The 26,595-nt window shown below is 45.7% G+C and overlaps 1 protein-coding gene across 3 annotated transcripts in view; it reads left to right on the forward strand.

The window, feature by feature from the left end:
• The window catches only part of kctd3 (potassium channel tetramerization domain containing 3), a 105,627-nt gene that overhangs the window by 73,548 nt on the left and 5,484 nt on the right, over positions 1–26,595 (forward strand). For 2 of the 3 annotated variants that reach the window (XM_038811678.1, XM_038811687.1), the window contains 4 exons: positions 1,357–1,512; positions 3,229–3,325; positions 3,441–3,625; positions 6,569–6,707. In XM_038811678.1, the coding sequence (XP_038667606.1) occupies positions 1,357–1,512; positions 3,229–3,325; positions 3,441–3,625; positions 6,569–6,707 (577 nt within the window). Of the gene's footprint in view, positions 1–1,356; positions 1,513–3,228; positions 3,326–3,440; positions 3,626–6,568; positions 6,708–8,269; positions 8,385–26,595 lie in introns of those variants that run through there. The other variant, XM_038811697.1, reaches the window with a different exon arrangement.

Consider the following 26,595-nt stretch of genomic DNA (forward strand, 5'->3'; position numbering starts at 1 on the left):
ATTCCACCACTCTATTGACCTTCAAAAGAAAGGTCAATTTCACTTATCGTTCTGTTGTTAATTTTAACCCCCTGTGTTTCCCTTCACCGAAATTATGTGATCTAGATCAGTGTTGTCAGTGATCTTCATTATCTACAGCTTCAATTGAACTACTAGGGTGTCCACTCTTTCAGTGAAAACAATCTGGGTTCTCTTAACCTTTTCTCACAACAGAAATTCCTGATACCCAGGATCATCATTATTCCTAACCATTCCTGAGCATAAGCTGACGTGACTGGAAGAGCACACACTATTCCAGATGGTATCTGACCAATGCCTTATAAAACAAGACCAATGAAATGTTTGGTTTGTATTTTTATCCTTGCACATCATATACAGGTTGCTCTCCAAGTCACTCACCATCCTGACTTGGAAACATGGCACTGTTCCTTCACTGTCGCTGGGTTAAAATCCTGGAATTCCCTCCCAGACAGCATTGTGGGTGTACCTGCAATTCAAGAAGGCAGCTCACCACCACCTCAGAAGGGCAACTAGGGATGGGCAATAAATACTGGCCTAGTCAGTGACGCCCACATCCGGTAAAAATGATGGTTGCATGATTTGTTTGCTGTGCTGTATATGAAGAGACCTAATGCTTTAATTCAATAAATGTTTGCTCAGTGCTTTCCTGAAACTAACCTTGTACAGTGAAACCTGTGCTTTCAATTTTATGAATGATTAGGGTTCAGCTGAGCTTCATACCCCAAATCAAACGAATATTGCCAGTGCAAGTCTTTAACAAGAGCTGCAGCATTTTTTTTCTGCTTTACAATGGTGTAGTAGATGTGAATTTTGTGACGTGTAGATTTCCTGATTACTGTACCCAAAGCTGATTTCTATTCGATTTGCAAGGGTTTTGTTGATCCACCTTTCATAATACATATCTATTGAGCTATTGCTTGAGCTACCTGTCTTTTCGGTTATACACAGTTGAAAATTATATACAGTAACATAATGAATGGTTTCTGAGTCTAAGCTATGGAGAAGGATTGCTCAGTTTGTTATTTGCCATGAGTTGATAAGATTTCTTCTGGTTTGTATTTATTGTGCATTTAAAAAGCCCTATCTTACACGAAATATTGACCAGAGGCAGTCTTCATGTATATACCTGAGTTGGTGCATGTATTTTCTTTGATAATTGGAACTATTCTATTTAACTGTTAATGTATGAAAGGCAATGCTGTTTTGTTCCTGTACTGGCGGTGTTAACATTGGCAAATACTGTATGTTTCTCTATTTCTAAATATTTATCGAAAAAAATCTATGGTTCTGAATGTTGCATTTGAACTGATATGATTAACAGCCTTTGTCCTACAGTGTGCGCCGATAATAATCACGTGAGAACTTGGACAGTCACTCGTTTCAGAGGAATGATCTCTACACAGCCAGGCTCCACTCCACTGGCTTCTTTCAAAATACTTTCATTAGAGGAGACAGAGAGCCACGGAAGTTATGTAGCTGGAAATGACATAGGTAAATATTAGGGTTTCCGAGATAAAGCTATTGATATTAAAATACTTAGAAAATACAGCAGAAGTTAAATAAAAGCAAGTTACTGTGGGTGCTGGAACCTGAAACAGAAAATACCAGATAATCTTAGCACGTCTGACAGCATCTTTGTAGAGAAGGGAGCTAATGTTTTGAGTCTGGATGACTCTTTGTCAAAGCAGAAGTTAAATGTTGTTCAGAGGTGCAAATTTCTAACTTTGATACCTCCATATTAATTTCTTAATCCCACCTTTTTGCCTTGCTTTACGACATTGAAACTCTGTTTCCACCAGAGACTGGGAATGAATGTGTATAGAAAGATTAGTTTGCCTGCCTAATCATTACTAAATGATCATAAAGATTGAGCATGCAAACTCAGTTTTTAGTAGATCTATAAAAGTTGCTGTAGTTTCATTTTTTATCATTTCTTTCTGAAAAGTCTCACGGTTGGCAGGTACAACAAAGAGAAATGACAGATGAATGGCTTTGTTGGGACAGTGTAAAGATGGCCTAATTTTCCACATGATTTGTGATATAGAGTAGAATCCCTAGAGTGCAGAAGGAGGCCATACGGCACATCGTGTCTGCACCGACCCCCTGAAAATGCACCCTTTCTATGCCAACTCCCCTGCCCTATCCCATAACCCCACCTAACCTACACGTCTTTGGACCCTAAGGGGCAATTTTAGCATGACCAATCCACCAAACTTGCACATTTTTGAACTGTGGGAGGGAACTGAAACACCCGTCGGAAACCCATGCAGATGGAGAGGATGTGCAAACTCCACACAGTCAACCAAGGCCAGAATTGAACTTAGGTCCCTGGCGCTGTGAGACAACAGTGCAAACCACTCTGCCACCATGCCTTCCCATACATAATTCATTCCTTTTGTATTTGGAAACCAATGCATAGAATCATAGAATTTATAGTTCAGAAGGAGGCCATTCGGCCCATCGAGTCTGCACCGGCCCTTGGAAAAAGCATCCTACACAAGCCCACACCTCCACCTTATCCCTGTGACCCAGTAACCCCACCCAAACTATTTGGATTCAAGAGCAATTTGGAATGGCCAATCCACCTAACATCTGTGGGAGGAAACTGGAGCACCCGGATGAAACCCACGCAGACACGGGGAGATCGTGCAGACTCCGCATAGACAGTGACCCAAGCCGGGAATCAAACCTGGGACCCATGAAGCAACTGTGCTAACCACTGTGTTACCCTGCTGCCCCACGTGTTTGATATATTCAAAAGAAGGAATCTCAGAATTGCTTAAACTGTTGTAAATTCGGTAGAAAAGATGAATCCAGAACATTGCTGCAAGCTGAATCCTGATGAGCGAAGGCGGTGCTACCACGAGTTCAAGTTCATAAAAGACAAATATAGGATGTCAGGAATGTCACATGATGATTGACTCATACAAAGTAACTTTGGAACAGATAATTGTGCAAATGCCTTGCATTTAAGAATATGTTGGATGCAGTGACTGAATGATGGAAGAGCCTAAATGGTTGGACTTAGATCAAAATAACATCCCTTATTTGCTTTTTGTCTTGTAAGCTTTGACTGATGAAAATGACGTGGTTATTTTCAGACTGCATGAATTAAACTGTTGAACATCCAACTAAACTATTAAGAGCTGACTTTGTGTATTGGTTGATTACTACTTTGAATATTCCATGTATTATTGTAATTTTTAGGACCATTTGGGGAGAGGGATGATCAACAAGTTTTCATCCAGAAAGTTGTTCCAGTCACTAACAAGCTGTTTGTTCGTTTGTCCTCCACAGGGAAAAGGTAAAACATTAGCAAGTTTAACATTATTTTTCCTGCTACTTCAGGAATGATTCTTATACTATGATTAACATTCAATTACATTAGAAATCCTGCTGTTTGATATTTTTGATTCTAGGATTTGTGAGATCCAGGCAGTAGACTGCATGACAATAACTGCATTTACTGTGAGGGAATGTGAAGGTTCTAGCCGGATGGGTTCTCGACCAAGGAGGTACCTCTTCACAGGCCATGGAAATGGAAGCATTCAGATGTGGGACCTGACGACTGCTATGGACATGGTGAACAAAGGGGAAGAGAGAGGCAAGATGATTTTTTTTTTGCGGTTCATAGATGCATTGTCCACCTTTTTGGTATTTTTACTAAAGGTAGCTGCTGAGATCAGGACCCTTTTGTTTAAATTTCTATTGGATGTAACAGCAGTAATGCCCTTTGCTTCTTTCACCTGTAAAACCATTCAGTAAATGTCTTAAACACAGGAGATGAAAAACTGAACGAGAAAAAAAGATATTGCCAAATATTTACCCTGCTGTTTAAAGACAGTAATAAGAATATGTAGAATATGGTTATTTTGTATCTGAACCAAGCGTAGAATTGTAATGTACGGTTGTATTCTTGATTATCTTCAGTTTCGCATCTAGGTATTAAATTCCTTCACATATTATCCGTACATCGATCCAGAATTTTTCTTTTTGCAATGAGTACAACTTTGATAGTTTCTGCCTGCAGAGTAAAGTTCTATTTTTTTTTAAAAAGAGCAGTTATTGTTTACATGTTATGGCGATTATCTGATACCTAGTGATGTAGTGATTCCAGCCAACCTTATTTTTTTTTCAACATGAATGAATCATAATCTGAACAATGCATGTGCGTTGGATGAATGAGGCAGTTCTCAAGAAATGGTTAAACTAATAAATTCTAAGGATCTGATTTTTGCAGTGTTGGAATTACTTCAAAACCATTTTAAAATTATGGGTGGGACACGGTTCCAGGATTCCCGTCCCCAGTCCTGGTGCCCCTAATTTTCACTGGGTTGGGTTACGGGTATGGGCGTGTGGGCTCAGGGTAGATATGTAAATATCCAGTTGGCATTGGAGGGTGTAAAGGCCCATGGGGGTTGTTGGATTTGGGAGGGTGGGGAGTGGGCAGGGGTAACAGCTAGAGGGGCTAGAATTTTTGAATGTAACTGGTACCAGAGAACTGAGGCTGGCCTTCTAACCAGCTCTCCTCGGCACTCGCATGCCTCCTTGTACGCCAATGCTCTGCTTCTGGGTCAGCGGGCTCTAATCCATCCCATGCCTACCTCGCTCACTGGAATAAAGATTGTCTATCAAGGCAATTTTTACCGAGACAGGTCCAATGATGACTTATCCACCTCGGGAGCCAAAATCCAGTCTCGGGAACTGGTAAGTAGCCGATACTTAAAGAGTACAACTCTGTAATATTCTGCCTCCAGCATACCAGAACTAATTGTTCTCCAATATTGCTGAAAAAATATATTTTGTCAAATCTTGTCATCTTGCATTCATCAGGACAATCGCAACAATACCAATGTTAGCGGAAACAACAATACTATCGAACATTGTGCAAATTGGGTGGCAAGTGGACTCTGATTGATATAGGTGTTGCCATGGAGATTGCACCTGTAAATGGTGACTGACAGTTGACTGCCAAGCATGGTTTGAAAATTTAAACCAGGCAGCTTGAGTCTTGATTAGTAAAGGTATTGCCCTGAGAAATGAACCAGCAAATGGCTATCACTTACACTTGTATGTGCATGTTCCTTCTGGCTGCAAAGAATAGAGCCCTATGTATTAATATATGTAACTTTCAGTACATGCCAAAGCGCCACAACGAGTCCGACGGACCATCTTAAATTGGTTTTGAGTCTTACAGTCCACACAAGATTGACCTTATCAACAACCATATAACTGAGGCCCAAGCCATTTGTTCTCCAAGCAAGCTTGATGCTGAAATTAGGACCCATCAAAGACTCCCTACAGGATAATGGCTACCCTGTATATCGCACAAACTCATGGACAGGTCTAAGGTTGTCACCTTTGGCTCTGAAAAATGCACATAGTCAGATTACCCTGGAAGGGAAAATTCTCTCAACTTTGAGCAACAGGTGGAGCTAGCTGTTTCATGCTACTACTATGCAATCAAAACGAGTGATACTCGCCACGCATAGGATGCTATAGGTATGTAGGTCATACATCTCAAAGACTGGTTGATTGTATCAAACAGTCTGTCCCTTCCACTGTGTGCTATGGGCAAGGTACAATCCATGCTTGCAAACCCAAGAGACAGTGTCCAACCATGTGATTCTGATATTGGACAACATTTGCTAAATAACTTTCGGTGTGCAAAGGATTACGTTGACGACCAATTTAAGATGATTGGGCTAGTTGCCTATACCGGAAGCTATATATCAGTACAAAACGCCCTGTTCTTTGCAAACAGTGCAAGATGAAAAGCTCCGACAAAATGTTTTTTTTAAAGCAATAAAGTTCTGTCAAATTACTTACTAGTTCTCCATGAATTTGGCAAAGAATGCTGCAGGTGGAATATCAGATTGTTCGCAGGATGTTCTGCAATTTCAAAAAAAAGAGTAGCTGTTTCAAACAATGGATTTCACACAATGCATAATGCCCATTCAGAACCTATTAGGAGTGGCGGTTCTCCAGGACTAGGAGACATCATCCAATCACGGATTTGCAAACTAGTATAAGTGGCAAGTTCAAAATTTGGGTACTTTATAATTATTGCAAACCTGAAGTTGGATTAACCGTCCATCCACAACAAACTTGGTTCTAGATTATAGCATCTTTTAAGTATAAAATTATGCCAATGCACTAAATAGCAAATACCGATAAGTACCTTTATGTACAATCATATATATGCTTTTGTGCACACGAGTCTATTGTGTGTATTGCTGGATTTTTTAAATGGTAATTTTTGCTATAGTTCAGGTTCCTTGGCCTGTATGCAATCATAATGCAAATGAAGTGATCTAACCGTTGGGCTGTTGGAAACACATCTGTGTCTCTAGGATCATGGCTGAAATAAATACAGAAATTAGTATAGAGTTTAACTCAGTTAAAAGTGAGACACTTTGCACAGCTGTGCAATTGTCTGTCTTGGTGCCTGTATTGGCACCTGTATTAGCAACAAGTGGCTAATTTAGTCCACTATCAGTAGTAGGGCATATGTGGTTCATGAAATAATCAATTCCTTTTCTTCTAGATGTTGGAGGCCCCACTGAAGAAGAGCTGTTGAAGTTGCTGGATCAGTGTGATCTGAGCACGTCCCGCTGTGCTACTCCCAACATCAGTCCAGCTGCCTCTCTAGTACAACATACCAAACTGCGGGAGTCAAGCCAAAGGTAATGGTTATCAAACAGACTATTTTATTTGCTATCATTTAACAGCAGGGGCAGAATTTCCAAAGAAGAGAAAAGATGGTCCCAGTGGATAGTGTAGGTAGCGGCTTTTCTTCTTTTAAAGATTTTGCACTTTTATATCATGTCAGAAATGCTGTCACAGCATTTCTGTTAAAGGCTCTTGAGTTATTATGAAACATGCTCTTATTTGGATACTTGCCTCTCATATTATCGTTGCGGCTCCCTGATTTTCACTTGGAATAAACCAAGCCTATTTCCTGAAATAAAAGCAAAATACTGTGCCTGCTGGGAATCTGAAATAATAAAGAGAAGTGCTGGAAACGTTCAACACGTATGGATCTGTGGAGAGAAACAGAGTGAGCCTTTCAAACCAGATATGATTTCTTCAGAATCTAGCTCCCAGGAAGAGTCAAATTGGACTTGAAGTATTAACTCTGTTTCTCTCTCCACAGATGCAATACCTGCTGAGTGTTCCCAGCATTTTTAATTTAAACCTAGTTCCTGTAATTTGCAAAGCTGTCTTATTTTTTCATGCAGTTCTTGGAAGCACTGCAAAATTTTGAGATTGGGGGAGAATTGAGTGATGGACCAACAGATTTTATATAAATCTGCCTTAAACGCTTTGGTAATATTAATCAGATACCCCTAACCTTGGGAGGCTTTGGGATTCAAAGGGGAAAGAGTGCACTTGCTTTATAAAAGAAAAGGTATAATGGTTATGCGACTGAACGCATAATCCCGAGGCCTGGACTAACAATTTTTAGACAGCAGCTGGAGAATGTAAATTCAATCAATTAAGTAAAATGTGAAATAAAAATCTAGCATAGGTAATGGAAAGCTAACAAACTATCGGAATGTCATTTAGAGATGGTATCTGCTATTCTTATGTAATCTGATCTACATGCGACTCCAGACTGGGCAGCATAGTAGTATAGTGGTTAGCACGGTGGCTTCACAGCACCAGGGTCCCAGGTTTTATTCCCTGCTGGGTCACTGTCTGTACGGAGTTCTCCTCGTGTCTGCGTGGGTTTCCTCCGGCTGCTCCGGTTTCCTCCCACAGTCCAAAGACGTGCAGGTTAGGTGGATTGGCCATGCTAAATTGCCCTTAGTGTTCGAAAAGGTTAGAAGGGGTTATTGGGTTAAGGGGATAGGGTTGAAGTGAGGACTTAAATGGGTCGGTGCAGACTCGATGGGCCGAATGGCCTCCTTGTGCACTATATGTTCATGTTTACCAAAAGTAATCTGGTTGCATCTTAACATAAGAAATAAGAGCAGCAATCGGCTATTCAGCCCATAGAGTCTGCTCCTCCATTCAATAAGATCCTGGCCGATCTGATTGTGGGCTTAAATCCACTTTCTTGCTTGGCCCCCATAACCCCAGGCTCCCTTATCAAACAGAAATCTGACTAACCCAGCCTTAAATATATTCAGTGACCCAGCTTCCACTGGTCTCTGGGGAAGAGATTTCCAAAGCCTAATGACCATCTGAGAGAAGAGATTTCTCCTCATCTCCATCTCATCTTGAAATTGTTCCCTGGTTCTAGATTCCCCCATGAGAAAAAGCATCTTAGCATCTACCCTATCAAGCTCCCTCAAAATCTTATGTTTCAACAAGATCCATCTCATTCTTCTAAAATCCAGTGAGTACATGCTGCGCCTGCTGAACCTTTCCCCATATGACAAAACCCTCATCCCAGGAATCAGCCGAGTGCACCTTCTCTGAACTGCTTCCATTGCAAGTATGTCCTTGAGTAAAGTGACCCAAACTGTACACTGTACTCGAGGTGTAATCCCACCAATGCCCTGTACAGTTGTAGCAAGACTTCTCTATTTTTATGCCCCATTGGCCTTGCATAAATTCGGTTTGCCTTCCCAATTACTTGCTGTACCTGCAGGCCTACATTTTATGATTCATGTACAAAGCCACCCACCTCTCTGTACCACAGCATTTGGTAGTGTCTCTCCTCTTAAATCATATCCTGGTTTTCTATTCGCCTGCCAAACTGGACAGTCTCACATTTCCTCACTTTATAATCCATCTGCCGATTTTTTTTGCTCGCTCATTTGACCTATCTGTATCCCTTTGCAGATTCTGTATCCTCTTCACAGCTTGCTTTCATGCATATCTTCATAATATTAGCAGATTTAGCTACCATACCTTCAACCCCTTCATCCAAGTCATTGATATATATAGAACATAGAACATTACAGCGCAGTACAGGCCCTTCGGCCCACGATGTTGCACCGTCCTGTGATACCCTTCTAAAGTCCCTCTACACTATTCCCTTATCGTCCATATGCCTATCCAATGACCATTTGAATGCGTTTAGTGTTGGCGAGTCCACTACTGTTGCAGGCAGGGCATTCCACGTAAGTAGTTGAGGCCCCAGTACTGATCCTGTGGCACTCCACTAGTTACAGTTTGCCAATCTGAAAATGACCCAACAATATAAGCTCTTGTGTAGTAACCTTTTATGTGGCACCTAATCAAACGCCTTTTGGAAATCCAGATCTGCTACATCTACTGGTTTCTTTTATCCGCATTGCTACATCCTCAAAGACTCTAAATTTGTCAAAAATAATTTCCCTAAGTACAAATCAAACTAAATGTATTGCTACTACTTCTTCAATAATAGACCTAGCATTTTCCCAAAGACAGACATTAGGCTGACTGGTCTGTAGTTTCCTGCTTTCTAGACTCGCTCCTTTCTTGAACAGAGTTGTCATTAGTTGCGGTTTTCCAATCTGTTGGTGCCTTTCGAGAATCTAGGAAATCTTAGAATGTTGAAACCAATGCATCCACTATCTCTGCAGCCATTTCTTTTAAGCCTCTAGGATGCAGGCCGTCAAGTCCAGGAGCTTATTGCTTAAAGTTACATTAGATTTCCCTGTTACAATCCAGTTGATGTTATAACTGGATTATAACTGTGATGTCACAGCCTGCAGGTAAATGATTGGCTGGTGACTGGTAAGTAGTTTTTCTTTTCCGTGAGGTGTCATCGTGTGGGGCGCAGTGGTTGCTGAGTGAGTAGTTGCTGAGAAGGGGAGTAAATTTTTTTAAAACTTACTGTTGGGAGTTTCCAGCTGAATCCTGTCAGAGTGAGGACAGAGTGACTGTTGGGTAAGTAGTAAAGATTTAAATTGTTTGCGCAGGCCCAGAACAGCTGATTGCTGTTCTTGTGTGGGGCGCAGTGGTTGCTGGTTAAGTATTTTATTTTTACCTGTATTTAAGTTGGGCAGTTCCTAAACCCTAGACACTACACTTGTAGTGTCCCCCACCATTCCACCTCCTTTAACCTAAGGGGTACAGTGAATAACAGGTAAGCTCGTTCTTTCTTTTTCTTGTTTTATCTAGAGGGGATGGCAGTTCCTCCTGCTGTATGTTTGAGTTGAGGGACGCCGCCAGTGTCCCTGCTGATTTCACCTGTGGGAAGTGCACCCATCTCCAGCTCCTCAGAAACCGCATTAGGGAACTGGAGCTGGGTGAACCTCGGATCATTCGGGAGGCAGAGGTGGTCATAGATAGTAGCTTCAGGGATGTAGTTGCTCTGAAGAATCAAGATAGATGGGTGACGGTAAGAGGGGCTGGGAGGAAGCAGTCAGTGCAGGGATCCTCTGTGGTCGTTCCCCCCCAGTAACAAGTATACCGTTTTGGATACTGTTGAGGGGGACGGCATACCAGGGGTAAGCCACGGTGAACGGATCTCCAGCACTGAGTCCGTCCCTGTGGCTCAGAAGGGAAGGAAGGAGAGCAGGAGAGCAATAGTTATTGGGGACTCGATAGTTAAAGAGACAGATAGACGGTTCTGTGGCAGCGAAAGAGACTCACGGATGGTATGTTGCCTCCCAGGTGCCAGGGTTCGTGACGTCTCGGACCGTGTTTTCAGAATCGTTAAGGAGGAGGGGGAACAGTCACAAGTCGGGGAACAGTCACAAGTCGTGGTACACATCGGTACCGACGACATAGGTAAGAAAAGGGACGGGGATTTAAAACTGGAATTTAGGGAGCTAGGGTGGAAGCTGAGAGCCAGGACAAACCATGTTGTCATCTCTGGTTTGTTGCCGGTGCCACGTGCTAGTGAGGTGAGGAACAGGGAGAGAGTGCAGATAAACACGTGGCTGCAGGGATGGTGTAGGAGGGAGGGTTCCGGGTACGTGGATAATTGGAGCACATTCTGGGGAAGGTGGGACCTGTACAGACAGGATGGTTTGCACCTGAACCAGAGGGTCACCAATATCCTGGGAGGGAAATTTGCTACAGCTCTTCGGGGGTGTTTAAACTAATTTACAGGGGACTGGGAAAACGAGCTGTAGTCCAGAAGCCAGTGTTGGGAGTAGTGAGGTACCGAGGAGGTCGCAGGAGTGTACCGGCAGACAGAAAGGTGGGTTGAAGTGTGTCTGCTTCAATGCAAGGAGCATCCGGAATAAGGTAGGTGAACTTGGAGCTTAGATTGGTACTTGGGTCTACGATGTTGTGGCCATTATGGAGACATGGTTAGACCAGGGACAGGAATGGTTGTTGGAGGTTCCGGGGTATAGATGTTTTATTAAGAGTAGGGAAGGTGGTAAAAGAGGTGGAGGAGTAGCATTGTTAATCAAGGATAGTTTAACGGCTGCAGAAAGGCAGTTCGAAGGGGATCTGCCTGCTGAGGTAATATGGCCCGAAGTTAGAAATAGGAAAGGAGCGGTCACATTGTTAGGAGTTTTCTATAGGCCCCCAAATAGTAATAGAGATGTGGAGGAAGAAATTGCAAAACAGATTATAGATAGGTGTGGAGGTCTCAGGGTAGTTGTCTTGGGTGACTTTAACTTTCCAAATATTGATTGGAACCTCTGTAGGTCGAACAGTTCGGATGGGGCAGTTTTTGTACAGTGTGTGCAGGAGGGGTTCCTGACACAATATGTGGATAGGCCACATTGGATTTGGTACTTGGTAATGAACCGGGCAGTGTTAGATTTGTTTGCGGGAGAGCACTTTGGAGATAGTGACCACAATTCGGTGTCTTTCACTATTGCAATGGAGAGGGATAGGGCCATACGGCAGGGCAAGGTTTATAATTGGGGGAGGGGTAATAATGATGCGATTGGCCAAGAATTAGGGAGCATACGATGGGAACAGAAACTGTCAGGGAAAGGCACAAATGAAAAATGGAGCTTGTTCAAGGAACAAATACTGCATGTCCTTGATAGGTATGTCCATGTCAGGCAGGGAGGAAATGGCCGTGTGAGGGAACCATGGTTCACAAAAGAGGTTGACTGTCTTGTCAAGAGGAAAAAGAAAGAGTATGTAAGGATGAGAAAGCAAGGTTCAGTTGGGTCACTTGAGGGTTACAAGGTAGCAAGGAATGAGCTTAAAAAAAAGGGCTTAGGAGAGCTAGAAGGGGGCATGAGAAGTCCTTGGCGGGTCGGATCAAGGAAAACCCCAAGGCTATCTGAAATCCAAACCAGGTTTTCCAATTGACACTTTGAAACAAAACATCCGCTCCATTTTTAACATAAACCAGCCCTGGTTTTGCACCAAACCCTTTAGGATTCGTTGGTCTTGACTGCTGTGCAATTTGCTCACAAATGTCTTAACTCTTGATTCCCAAACTATTAAAATGAAAACAACCATTTTGTCCACCTCTGATGTCTGCTCCCCCACTTTTAAAGATCTTAATGCAACTGCCTCTTTAACTCAGAATATTTTGTTTACTCTTCTTTGAATTCTTATGAACAATACATTGGTCTCTGTTCTCTCAACTTCAGCTGTCTTAAAACATTCTTTCCAATTTCCAATTGGAAAGTTCCAATTTCCCTGTATATCTTAATTGAATCTTGTTACTTAGGAAGCTTGCATCTTTGCTGCTCCTGTTCTGTGCCGCTTCTCGTGGCAGAGGTGGGAGCTGTTTACTCCCCAGTGTCCTGTCTCCAACTGTCCACAAATTCAGCTAAAACTAAAATTTAAAACCTTCTCTATCTTCCAAGGGCCCCAGTTGCTAAGCAACCACTGATGGTCTATTTATTCTTCCCTCTCTAAGCACAATAGAAACAAAGTTACCAACTCTCTTTCCCCCCCCCCCCCACATACATATACACACCTTTGTCCAGCATGAATCTAACTATAGGGTTTACCCTACTAGGCACAGAAACACTAAATTAAACCCACTTAAAACTATACGTTAATTTTAATGTTTACCAATACAAATATAAATCTCTTCCTAACATCGCATTACTTTTACACTAGTGATGGTGGCTGTATTAAGTTCCTCCATCCTTTTGCAATTTAATTTTCCACTGTTTTTGGAATGTGTTTTGTGTCTTCTGCTGTGAAGACGGATACAAAATTTCCTAATTGAAAGGCTCTCCCATACCTCGTTTTCCATATTCTTCAGTCTCACTCTTTGACGACCAATGCTCACTTTAACTGCTCTATTCGTTTCTATATTCTTATAAAAGCTTTTATATCCATTTTCATATTTCTTGCAAGTTTTCTCTCCTATTCCAATTTCTTTGTCATTTTTTAGTCACCCTTTCCTGGTTTCACAAAGCTACCCAATCCCAATGGCATGCCAGTAATCTTTGCAGCATTTTATGTCTTTTCTTTAAATTTAATACCATCCTTAACTTAGCCGCAAATAGCACATTTTTCTAGTAGTCTTTCTTCTTCAGTGGAATATATCTTTGTCTTACATTTCAAACTATTTACCCAATCCACTTAAGCTAACTCTTCATATCCTTGCAATAGCCTTTATTTAAGTTTGAGATGCTAGTTTTGAACCCACAGTACTCACTGTCAAACTCAGTAAGAAATTCCATCATGTATTAATCACTTGTGCCTAGAGTATGCTTTACTCTGTGGTCTTTAATTAATCCTGTCTCATTGCATGTTACCAGGTCCAAAATAGCCTGTTACTTTGTAAAGTCAAGAACATATTGTATCCTGAAGCTGTGTTGAATAAATTTTATGAACTCATCCTCCAGGCTACCTTTGCCAATTTGATTTGACCTCTGAAACGGCTTAGCAAGGCACTTGGTTGTATCCAAGATGGTGGTTCATCACCATCTTCTCGAGGGCAAGTAGTAATAGGAAATAAATGCTGGTCTATCAGCAATGTCCACATCCTGTGAATGAATTTGCTTAATACCATAAATATTTTCCATTAATTAGTTAACTAATAACTTGTTTAGATCTTGGAGCCAACTCTGAGGCAAAGTCAGGTGGAAGTGGTGGCATAGTGGTCATGAGCAATCCAGAGGCCCAGGCTAATGCTCTGAGGCATGGGTTCAAATCCCACCAAAGCAGTTGGTAGAATGTAAAGGCAATTAATAAATCTGGAATTAAAAGTAGCCTAATGGTGACCATGAACCATTATCAATTGTTATAAAAACCCATCTGGTTCACAAATGCTCTTTAGGGAGGAAAATTTGCATCCTTACCTGGGCTGGCCTACATGTGACTCCAGACACATAGCAGTGTGGTTCACTCTTATATTCCTTCTGACTCCAAAATTCCTTCTGAAATGGCAGAACCAGCTGCTCAGTTATATGAAATAACTACCAAGTATAAAAGGAATGAAACCAGATGGATCATCTGGTATTCACCAAGGCACTGGAAACAACAATGGCACTTACAGTCCTGTTGACCCTACAAAGTCCTCCTTGCTACCATCTTGGAATTTGTGCCAAAAGTCGGAAAGCTGTCCGAAAAATTACTCCAACAACAGCCTGAATAGTCATATTCATGGAATCATACCTTCTGAACAGCAAACTCTACCGCCTAGATGGTGAAGTGCGGCAGGTGCATGCAATCGCCACCTGCAAGTACTTCTCCAAGCCACATACCCATATCCCATGCCCCTTAACTTTCTGAATGAGGCTACTATGTGGAACCTTATCAAATGCCTTACTAAAATCCATGTCCATCACATCCACTGCCTGACCTTCATCAACATGTCTCGTCACATCATCAAAGAATTCAATGAGGCTTGTGAGGCAAGATCTGCTCCTCATAAAGCCATGCTGACTATCTTTAATCAAACAGTGTTTTTCAAAATAATCATAAATCCTATCTCTCAGAATCTTTTCCAGTATTTTGCTCATCACAGACGTAAGACTGACTGGTCCGTATTTCCCAGGAATTTCCCTATTCCCTTTCTTGAACAGGGGAACACCATTCGCCTCCCTCCAATCATCCGGTACTACTCCAGTGGAGAGTGAGGACGCAAAGATCATCGGCAACGGCGCAGCAATCTCCTCCTTCGCTTCCCGTAGAAACCTTGGGTATATCCTGTCTGGCCCAGGAGACTTATCTGTCCTGATTGCTTTTCAAAATTTCCAGCACATCTTCCTTTTTAATATCAACCTGTTCGAGCCTATTAACCTGGTTCAGGCTGTTCTCACGAGCAACAAGGTCCCTCTAGTGAATACTGAAGCAAAATATTCATTTAGGGCTTCCCCTACCTCCTCAGACACTAGGCACAAGTTCCCTACACTATCTCAAATTGGCCCTACTCTCACTCTGATCACCCTCTTATTTTTCCCATAAGTGTAGAACGCTTTGGGATTTTCCCGAATCCGTCCCGCCAGGATTTTTCCATTCCCCCTTCTAGCTCTCCTAAGTCCAATTTTGAGTTCCTTCCTGGCTACCTTGTAACTCTCTAGAGCCGAGTCAGATCCTTGCTTTCTCAACCTTACGTAACTTCCTTCTTCCTCGTGACTAGAAGCTTCACTTCTCTTGTCATTCAAGGCTCCTTCACCTTACCATTCCTTCCTCGTCTCAGTGGGACCAAACTATCAAGCACTCTCAGCAAGTGCTCCTTAAGCAACCCCACATTACTGTTGTGTATTTCCCTGAGAACATCTGTTCCCAATTTATGCTCCTCAGCTCCTGTCTAATAGCAGTATAATTTCACCTCCCCCAATTAAATACCTTCCCATACTGTCTGTTCCTATCCCTCTCCATGACTATGATAAAGGTCAAGGAGTTGTGGTCACTGTCACCGAAATGCTCTCCCACCGAGACATCTGATACCTGGCCTGGTTCGTTGCCAAGCACCAAATCTAATATGGCCTCCCCCCTAGTCAGCCTATCTACATATTGAGTCAGGAATCCTTTCTGGATACACCTGACAAAATCTGCTCCATCCAAACCAGTTGCACTAAGAAGGTTCCAGTCAAAATAAGGGAAGTTGAACTCACCCATGACAACAACTCTGTTACTTATGTACCTTTCCAAGATCTGCCGCCCAACCTGTTCCTCCATCTCTCTGCTGCTACTGGGGGTCTGTAGAAAACTCCCAGTAAAGTGACTGCTCCTTTCTTGTTTCTGACTTCCACCCATACTGACTCAGTAGACAAACCCTCCTCGACTACCTCCTTTTCTGCAGCTGTGATGCACTCTCTAATTAACAGTGCCACTCCCCTTCCATTTTTACCTCCCTCCCTATTCTTCTCAAACATCTAACAACCATTCCTACTCCTGTGAAATCCATACCTCCGTAATGGCCACATCGTAGTTCCAAGTACGATCCATACTCTAAATCCACGACACTCCTTGCATTGAAACAGACGCACTTTAACCCATCCCACTGAGTGCAACTTTGCCCTGTCAGTCTATCCTTCCTCACAGACTCACTGCATACTATTTCTGCCCGTTCAACAGCTACTCTACCCTCTGACCCATAGCTCTGGTTTCCATCTCCCTGCCAAACTAGTTTCAACCCTCCTGAAGAGCTCTAGAAAACCTCCCGCCCAGGATATTGGTGCCCCTCCAGTTTAGGTGCAATCCATCCTTCATGTACAGGTCCCACCTTCCCCGGAAAGTATCCCAATGATCTACATATCTGAAGCCTTGCTTCCTGCACCAGCCCTGTAGCCACGTGTTCAGCTGCACTCGCTCTCTGTTCCCTGCCTCACTAGCATGAGTTCCTTGCCTCACCAGCGTATGTCCTGATCCACTGACAGCACCTAACAGCTGTCACTGTGGTCCCACCGGCGACACTATGATATACTGTCAGGAGGGAGTTGACCTGGCACTCCTCAACATCATCTGTGGACGCCATTGTGTCTTGTGGCATGAGACCAAACATAGGCAATTAAACCTCCTGCTGGTTACCATCTACCATCCCTATCTGTACTCGTCCATGTTGAACACCACTTGCAGGAAGCACTGAGTGGCAAGGGCACAGAATGTACTCTGGGTGGGCAATTTTAAAGTCTGCCACGAAAGTAGCTCGGTAGCACCACTACTGACAAAACTGGCTGAGTCCTAAGGAATATAGCTGCCAGTCTGTGTCTTCAGCAGAAGGTAAGGGAGCCAACAAGAGAGAAAAACTTACTTTACCTCATCCTCATCAGTCTACCTGTCAAACTACATAGTCTTGTTCTGACAAAATCCCATCTTCACATTGAGGACACCCTATATTGTGTTGTGTGGCACTGCCACCATGCTAAACAGATCTAGTAACTGAAAACTTGGCATCCATAAGACAGTGTGGATAGTCGGCAGCAGAATTGTATATCCTCCAATCTACCATTACCATCAAACTGGGTGATCACCCTGCTTCGACACAAGGCATACCTAAAAATCAGCTGTCAACTTGACCAAGGTACAACACAGAACAACTTGTATGCCAAACAGAGGAAACAGCATGTGATAGACAGAGCTCAGCGATCCCATCAATCCTCAAAACTGGATACCATCCAGGACAAATCCGCCCCCTTGATTGTAGCCCATCCACCACCTACAACATTCACTCCCTCCACCACTGACGCATGGTGGCATCAATGTGAACTATCTACAAGATGCACTGCAGCAACTCACCACAGCTCCTTTCAACAGCACCTTCTAAACCTGCAAATTCTATCACCTATAAGTCCCCTCCTAGTCATACATAACTCTAACTTGAAACTACATCGCTGTTTCTTCACTGTCACTGGGTCAGTACCCTGGAACTGCCTTCCAAGTTCCGCTATAGCTATACTTAAATCACATGGACTGCAGCGATTCAAGAAGACAGCCCACCATCACCTTCTCAAGTCCAAAGATGTGCAGGTTAGGTGAATTAGCCATACTAAATTACCCCTTAGTGTCCAACGATGTGCAGGTTAGATGGAGTTGCGATAGTAGAGGGAGGGGCAGACCTGATGGGCCGGGTGGCCTCCTGCAGCTCAAAGGAATTCTATGGTTCTAATTAGGGATGGACAAATACTGGCCATGTCAGTGACAGCAGATTCCATGAAAAAGGATATAGTTTTAAAAAGTATCTTGGGCTCTTTGTTTAACAATTTGGCGTCACATTTTTTTGCACATGTTTAATTATCTAATTTGCGAAGTACACGCCACTTTTTATGTTCACTTTATCCCAAGCATTCTTGCTCTTTAGTAAATCTTCCCTTTCCTCTTTTGCATTTCTTTTTTCTGTGTATGCTTCACGTTTCTTTGTACTTCTCTCGTCCCTCCAAATATATGCATATCTATTGATTATTTTGGATTTTGCTTGTTATATGTTACCACACCTACCCCCTTGGATTTGTCTGTCTCTTTGTACTTTCATTTGTCATGGAAAGCTAGGGCCTGACTTTGTGTCCCAACCTTCTGAAAGCCATAAAAAATATATTTTTTTATGTTTCAGTATCAATTGGAGAATAAGTGAGGTGGTGTTAGTATCTGGAAGGAAGTAGTGACCTGGACAGTGATTTCTTTCTATTTAGGCAGACTCCTTTTTCTTTTTGTCGAGGTTCACAATATCCCTCGTTATCCAAGGCTCCCTAAACTTCCCATACTTATCCTTCATTCTCTTGGGAACGTGACTTTCCTGAATCCTAATCAACTGTAGCTTGAAAGACTCCCACATGTTTAATGTTGATTTATTCTTTTTTTTTAAATAATTTTTATTCAAGTTTTTTAATAACAATAACAAATTTTCTCCCCGCAATTTAAAACAAACAAGGTGTGTTTCCACACCAAAACAAGAAAATAACTCCCCCCCCCCCCCCCCCCAATAAATAATAACAAATAGCAATACAAGAAAGAAGAAAATAACATAACAAACGCACCGCCGCAAAAACAAACCCCCAAACCGATCCCCCCCCGGTTGCTGCCGAGATCGAGAAAGGGCTGCCACCACCGAAAGAACCCCTGTACTGACCCCCTCAGGGCAAATTTCATCCCCTCCAACTTGATGAACCCAGCCATGTCGTTGACCCAGGTCTCCGAACTCGGGGCCGCATATCCCTCCACTGTAACAGAATTCTGCGCCGGGCTACTGGAGACGCAAAGGCCAGAATGCCGGCCTCTCTCACCTCCTGCACTCTCGGCCCCGAAGCTACCCCAAAGATCGCGAGCCCCCAGCCTGGCCTGACCCTAGACCCAACCACTATCGACAAAATCCCCGCCACCCCCTTCCAAAACCCCTCCAGAGCCGGACATGCCCAAAACATATGGGTGTGGTTTGCCGGGCCACCCGACACCTCCCACACCTGTCTTCCCCTCCAAAAAACTGGCTCATCCTTGCACCCGTCATGTGAGCCCTGTGCAGCACCTTCAGCTAAATTAGGCTGAGCCGTGCGCAAGAGGAGGAGGAATTCACCCTCTCCAGGGCGTCCGACCACGTCCTGTCCTCAATCTCTTCCCTAGCTCTTCCTCCCATTTCACTTTGAGCTCATCTACTGAGGCCTCTTCATCCTCCTGCATCAGTTGGTAGATAGCCGAGATCTTCCCTTCCCCGACCCACGTCCCCAAAAGCACCCTGTCCTGCACCCCCCTTGGCGGCAGCCACGGAAACTCTTTCACCTGCCTCTTATCAAAGTCCCTGACCTGCATATACCTAAAAGCGTTCCCAGGGGGAGGTTCCACTTCCCCACCACCTCCTCCAGAGTTGCGAACTTCCCATCCAAGAAGAGGTCCCCAAACTGTCTGATGCCTGCCCTGTGCCAACTCCCAAATCCCCCACCCATTCTCCCTGACGCAAAACGGTGATTGCCCCGTATCAGGGCCCAAACTGAGGCCTTCACTTCCCCCCGCCCCCCTATGCCGCCTCCACTGTCCCCAGATTTTGAGGGACGCAACCACCACCGGACTCATGGAGTACTTTGCCGGGGGGAGTGGAAGTGGGGCCGTCACCAAACCTCCAGACTCGTACCCGCACAGGACGCTACCTCCAGTCTCTTCCATGCGTCACCCTCCCCTTCCGTCACCCACCTACGTATCATCGCCACGTTCGCCGCCCAATAATATCCACACAGGTTGGGCAGCGCCAGGCCCCCTACCTCCCTTCTTCGCTCCAAAAATACCCTCCTTACTCTCGGGGCCTTCCGCACCCACACAAACCCCAGAATCGACTTATTCACCCTTCTGAAAAAAGCCTTTGGGATCAATATGGGGAGGCACTGGAAAAGAAACAAAAACCTCGGGAGCACCGTCATTTTAACCGACTGGACCCTACCCGCCAACGAGAGCGGCAGCGCATCCCACCTCCTGAACTCCTCCTCCATCAGCCCCACCAGCCGCGAAAAGTTAAGCCTATGCATAGCCCCCCAGGTCCTAGCCACGTGGACCTCAAGATACCTAAAGCTCCCCTCAGCCCTCCTCAACAGGAGTTTCCCTCTCCTGACCCCCCGGGTGCAGGACAAACAGATCACTTTTCCCCACATTGAGCTTATATCCCGAAAACTCCCCAAACTCCTCAAGTATCCTCAGCACCTCTGGCATCCCCTCAGCCGGGTCCGCGACATACAGCAGCAGATCAACCGGTGCTCCTTCCCTCCCCCCCCCCCCCCCCCACCCCCGCACAATCCCCCTCCAACTCTTCGAGTCCCTCAGCGCATGGCCAGGGGTTCAATTGCTAACGCGAAGAGCAGGGGCGACAAGGGGCACCCCTGCCTTGTCCCTCTGGAAAGCCGAAAGTCCTCTGACCTCCTCCCACTCGTCACCGCACTCGCCACCGGGGAGCTGTACAGCAACCTCACCCAGCTAATGAACTCCTCACCAAACCCAAACCTCCGCAACACCGCCCACAGGTAACTCCACTCCACCCTATCAAAAGCTTTCTCCGCATCCATGGACGCCAGTATTTCTGACTCCCCAGCCACCGGCGCCATCATCATAACATTCAGGAGCCTCCGCACGTTGGCATTCAATTGTCTCCCCTTTACAAACCCCGTTTGGACCTCATGAATCACAGTCGGGACCACATCCTCCACCCTCCTGGACAGCACCTTTGCCAACAACTTGACATCTACGAGATCGGCCTATAAGACCCACACTGAAGGGGGTCCTTGTCCCGCTTCAGGAGCAAAGAGATAATTGCCCTGGACATCGTCGGGGGCAGAGCCCCCCCCTCCCTGGCCTCATTCAGGGTCCTCACCAGCAGCGGGCCCAGCAAATCTGAAAATTTCTTGTAAAATTCCACTGGGAACCCGTCAGGCCCCGGCGCTTTCCCTGTCTGCATGCTTCCCAACGCCTCCACCAGCTCCTCCAACTCAATTGGGGCCCCCAAACCCTCCACCCGCTCGTCCCCTACTCTTGGGAACTCCAGCTTATCGAAAAAGCGGTCCACCCCGCCTGCTTCCCAGGGGGTACCGCCCGGTACAGCCCCTCATAAAAGGATCTGAACAACCCATTGATGTCCTTTCCACCCCGCACTAAGTTCCCACCTGCATCAGTGGCTCCCCCAATTTCTCTAGCTGCCTCCCGCTTCCGGAGCTGGTGAGCCAACATCCGACTTGCCTTCTCCCCGTACTCATACACCGCCCCCTGTGCCCACCTCCACTGCGCTTCCGCCTTACAGATGGTTAAAATGTCAAACTCCGCCTGGTGACTGTGCCGCTCCCTCAGAAGCCCCTCCTCCAGGGTGTCTGCATATCTCCTATCCACCCTGACCTACTCCTCCACCAGCCTCTCCCTCTCGACCCTCCCCCTGTGCGCCCGAATAGATATCAGCTCCCCTTTAACTACTGCCTTTAGCGCTTCCCAAACCATCCCAACCTGCACCTCCCCGTTGTCATTGGTTTCCAGATACCCCTCTATACCCCTATGGATCCGCCCGCACACTTCCTCCTCTGCCAAAAGCCCCACATCCAACCTCCACAGCGGCCGCTGATCCTTCCCCTCCCCCAGCTCCAGGTCCACCAAATGTGGAGCGTGATCAGAAATGGCTATCACCGAATACTCCGCCCCCACCACTCTCTGGATCAGCGCCCTGCTAAGCACAAAAAAGTCAATCCGGGAGTACGCCTTACGAACATGGGAGAAAAAGGAGAACTCCCTACCCCCCGGCTTCAAAAATCTCCAAGGGTCCACCCCTCCCATCTGATCCATGAACCCCCTCAGCACCGAGGCCGCTGCCGGTCACCTGCCCTTCCTAGACTTCGAGCGGTCCAGAGCCGGATTCCAGCACCGTGTTAAAGTCCCCACCCAGAATCAATCCCCCTGTCTCCAGGTCCAGGATCAGGCCCAGCAGACGCCACATGAAGCCCGCATCATCCCAGTTGGGGACATAAACATTAACCAAGACCACCCGCTCCCCCTGAAGTCTCCCACTCACCATCACATATCGACATGCACTATCCGCTACCACTTTGGACGCGACGAACGATAGGCTCTTACCCACCAAAATTGCCACCCCACGGTTCTTTGCATCAAGCCCCGAGTGAAACACCTGTCTCACCCAACGTTTTCTTAGCCTCACCTGATCCGTAACCCTGAGGTGCGTCTCCTGGAGCATAGCCACATCCGCATCCAGCCCCCTCAAGTGAGCCAAGACCCGGGATCGTTTCACCGGACCATTCAGCCCCCTCACGTTCCATGTGACCAACCGAACCCGAGGGGCCTTCCCATTTCCTCTACGCCGATCAGCCATAGCCCTTCCTCAACCCACCACGTGCCCAGGGAACCCCCAAGCCCGCTCCCCACGGTGGCAAACCCCCTCTCCCAACTCCGCCCTTCACCATCCATTCCCTCACAGTCCCCGCAGCAACACCCGGCACACCCCCCCCCCCCAAACCCACACCCCCCCCCCCCCACCCCCCACCCCAAACTAGGGCCCCCCCCCCTTAGCTGCGTTACCCCCAACATTATGCTTCCGTGAGTCAGCTGACTTCTGCTGACCCCGGCTACTCCCGCCATAACCACGACCCCCCCCCGATGCAACACAGCCACCAATCCCTCCCTACCAGCGCCGGCCCCGTCCCCAATTCCTCCGGCATGGGAAGAAAGCCCGCGCTTCCAACCCGAGCCCCGCCCCTCGACCCAACACGCGGGAAAAAGACGGACACATGACCCATCGGGACCCCAAACTACTCCCTAACCCACCAGTGGAAAAAAACAAAAAAAGCACCACAATAAATAACCAACAGCCCCAAAGAAACCCCGAAAGAACCCAAATAACCATAACTAAAATAGCGAAAACAAACAGGAAACAACCATCAGCAAACACAGCCAATATAGGCGAAAGGATACCTAAGAGGGCAAAGCCTCCAAACAAAGTACATTTCCCCCCAGTCCACAGTCCGAATCCAAGTTCTCAGCCTGGACAAAAGCCCAGGCCTCCTCCGGAGTGTCAAAATAGAGCTGGCGGTCCTTGTACGTGACCCAGAGGCGAGCCGGCTGTAGAAGGCAAAACTTCACCCCCTTCCTGTGGAGCACTCCCTTCGCTCAATTGAAGTGCTCCAGTCCTGAAAAATCCGAACGTGCGTGTTCTCCCACCTGCTGCTCCTCTCCTTCGCCCACCTCAACACGCACTCCCGGTCAACCAAGCGGTGGAAACGGACCAGCACCACCCTGGGCAGTTCGTTCGGCCTGGGCTTCCGCTGCAGCACTCGATGGGCGCCTTCCAGCTCCAGGGGACCATGAAACGACCACGCACCCATCAGCGAGTTTAACATTAGGACCACATAGGCCGCCAAATCCGAACCTTCCAGCCTTTCCGAGAGGCCCAAAGTCCGTAGATTCTTCTGGCGGGAGCGGTTCTCCATCTCCTCCATCCTCGCCTGCCATTTCTTGTGCAGTGCCTCGTGCGACTCCACTTTCACTGCCAGGCCCAAAAGCTCATCCTCATTCTCCGAAGCCTTGTGCCGCAGCTCCCGAATCTCCACGGTCTGAGTCGCCACCAGCTTGTCCAGCGAGGCCTTAAACGGCTCCAAAATCTCGGCTTTGAGCTCCTTGAAGGAGCGCTGAAGCAGCTCCTGCTGGTCCCGCGCCCATTGCTGCCACGCTGCTGCTGCTTCCCCGCCTGCCGCCATCTTGCTTTTTCTGCCTCTCGCCTTTCGCTGTGGTGTTGCTCGTTTTACTGGAGTGTATTAACACGCCTCCGTTTAAAGGCCGTGTGCTTAACACTACTATGGCTCTGTGTATGTAATTATGCTCAGGAATCGCCAGGTGCCGTATTGGGACACCGTCACAAGTATATCAAGGTCAGGTTCAAAGTAATAAATCTGTACACCGATTAGTAAGTCCAAATGATTGGTGTTTATTATAACAAATATAATAAATACACATGCATACGCTAAAGAGACTAACTTACTTCTAATACTAAACAACTAAAATACTTATCTAGACAGGAACAGGCACGGTCAGGGGACAAGGCCTTCGTCCCGTTCTTGGTCTGCAACTCTCAGGTACTTAAAGTTGTCAGGATCTAGCAAGGTCTGGATCACGTAGCGATCGTTGTATTGGCACTTACAGTTCGATGGCTGATGGCTCAACGGCTGGTGATGGAACTGGAGTCAGGATGTGATGTAGCAGCAAAGCGGAGCCGGAGCAAAAGCAGACCGAACCATGTGCGGGGTCTACTTTTATAGGTCCTAGAAGTCCGTGCCCCCTTGGGGCGGTCCTTTTACCTGCCATGTATCGATTGGGCCTTTCCCAATCGATATCTTCCAAACCCCCCAATCTGAGGGTCGTTCCTCGATGGGTGGGGTGGTCCCTACGGTTCTTTGTGTTGGTTACTGTGGCGCCATTCTGTCTGGGCGTCTACTCAAAAGTATCCATTGATACTTAAATGTTTCTATTGTGCGGGGTCTGGATCTGGATCACCTCATTACTATGTAGATCTGTTGCCATTTACACCTTTGGCTGAAACTCTGCACCTGGCCAAAAACTGGTTTCTGTGCGTGCAGAATGCAAATTAGTCTTCTGCAAACTGCTTGTCCTTGCTAAGACTGTTTTTCCCTGCAGCCTTAGCAGTTCTCCATTTTGTAGCCCAGTGTCCATCTTAGATGGCTACAGTGGTAATACCGACTTCTGGACCGCTCCACTGCGAGTCCAGTCCATCCACCGGCCGCTGGGCACACTGGCTGTGTTTCCCCCGGGGGAAAGTCGAAACAGCGCCGTTGCAGGCTCTTAAAAGAACCCGAAATTCCAACAAAAGCGGGAGCTGACGAACATGCGGCTTAGCTCCGCATTGCCGCCACCGGAAGACTTAATGTTGATTTATTACCCAACAGCCCCACCAAATCCAAATTCTTCAATTCCTGTCAAATGTTATCGTAATTTGCCTTTCCCCAGTTGAGAACCTTAACACGAGGGTTACCCTCATCCCTGTCCAAAAGTACCCTAAAACGTATGGCATTGTGGTCACTACTTCCAAAATGTTCCCCTACTGAAAGCTCAACCACCTGTCCAGGCTCATTCCCCAATACCAGATCCAGTACTGCCCCTTCCATAGTTGGACTATCTACATATTGCATCAAGAAGGCTTCCTGGATACACCTTACAAACTCTGCCCCATCCAAACCCCTAGAACTAAGTAAATTAAGGCACCCAGGTTTGCTGTCAGCAGAATTCAGAACAGATCTCCCAACTGTTATAGTTTCAGTTGATATAACTGGACGGGAAAATGCCAGAATTTAACCCTGGTTCAAAAGACTGTATTTTGTTTTTATAAAATGAAGGAATAGAGTTACCGGACTGCTAATTAGTTTCAACAATTTTAAAAAAAACATTTATTGAATATGGAAAAATTGGATTATAATACAATATTCCTTTACTCCATTCCCTGTCTAGCTTTGCAATTACACACCCATTTTGAGGTTAACATGGATGGCAAAGGATATCTTAAGCTACAGTGGTCTCAGTGACAGTAACACAATGTCCCTTTAAACACACAATATGGCTATGGTCAAACACACTCTACAGTCTGATCCTCGAGTGAATGCCTGCGGATCTCTCCTCCTGCTACCCCAGATGATTGTAATGTGAGAATTTCCAAACTCCACTCCCAAAAATGCATGCTTTAAAATCTTCGTTCAGAATAATGTTTTCCATTTGCGGTTTGCATTCCAAAATCCAGTCCAGGTTTTTCAAATGACACTTTAAAAAAAACGCTTCTGCTCTGTTTTCGACAGCGAATCCAGACTATGTTTTACACCAACCCCTTTAGCATTTCTTATATCTTGACTGCTGTTCACGATGGCTTTTCCTTTTGATTTGCAGCCTCTAGTAAAATGGCATCAAGATGTTTGACTTGCCTCTGAAGTCTGCCTTCTCACTTTAACTCTGGCTACTGCAATTGTCTCTTTAACTCAGATCAGTTTGTTTACTTTTCCTTGAATTCTTAGTCTCTGTTCTCTCAACTCCAGTTGACATTCTTTCTGTCCCAATTACCTAGTTATCTGGACTGTACCTTATTCCTTAGGAAGCCTGCATCTTTGCAAATTCCTTGCTATGTCCAGCTTCGCCTAGCAGATTAAGGGATTTTCACTCCCCAGGGCCTGTCTCCAACTTCCAAAATATTCAGCTAACTAAGAACAAAGCCTGCTACCTTACATGGGTCTCTAGTTGCCAAGCAATGACTACTACTATTATTTAGTCTTCGCGCCATAACCCTGTCTAACCACAATAGAAAGACAGTCGGACCTTAACCAAATTTCACATATGCAAACACCTTTG

This window comes from Scyliorhinus canicula, chromosome 1 (assembly GCF_902713615.1).
Source record: "Scyliorhinus canicula chromosome 1, sScyCan1.1, whole genome shotgun sequence".
NCBI lineage: Eukaryota > Metazoa > Chordata > Chondrichthyes > Carcharhiniformes > Scyliorhinidae > Scyliorhinus > Scyliorhinus canicula.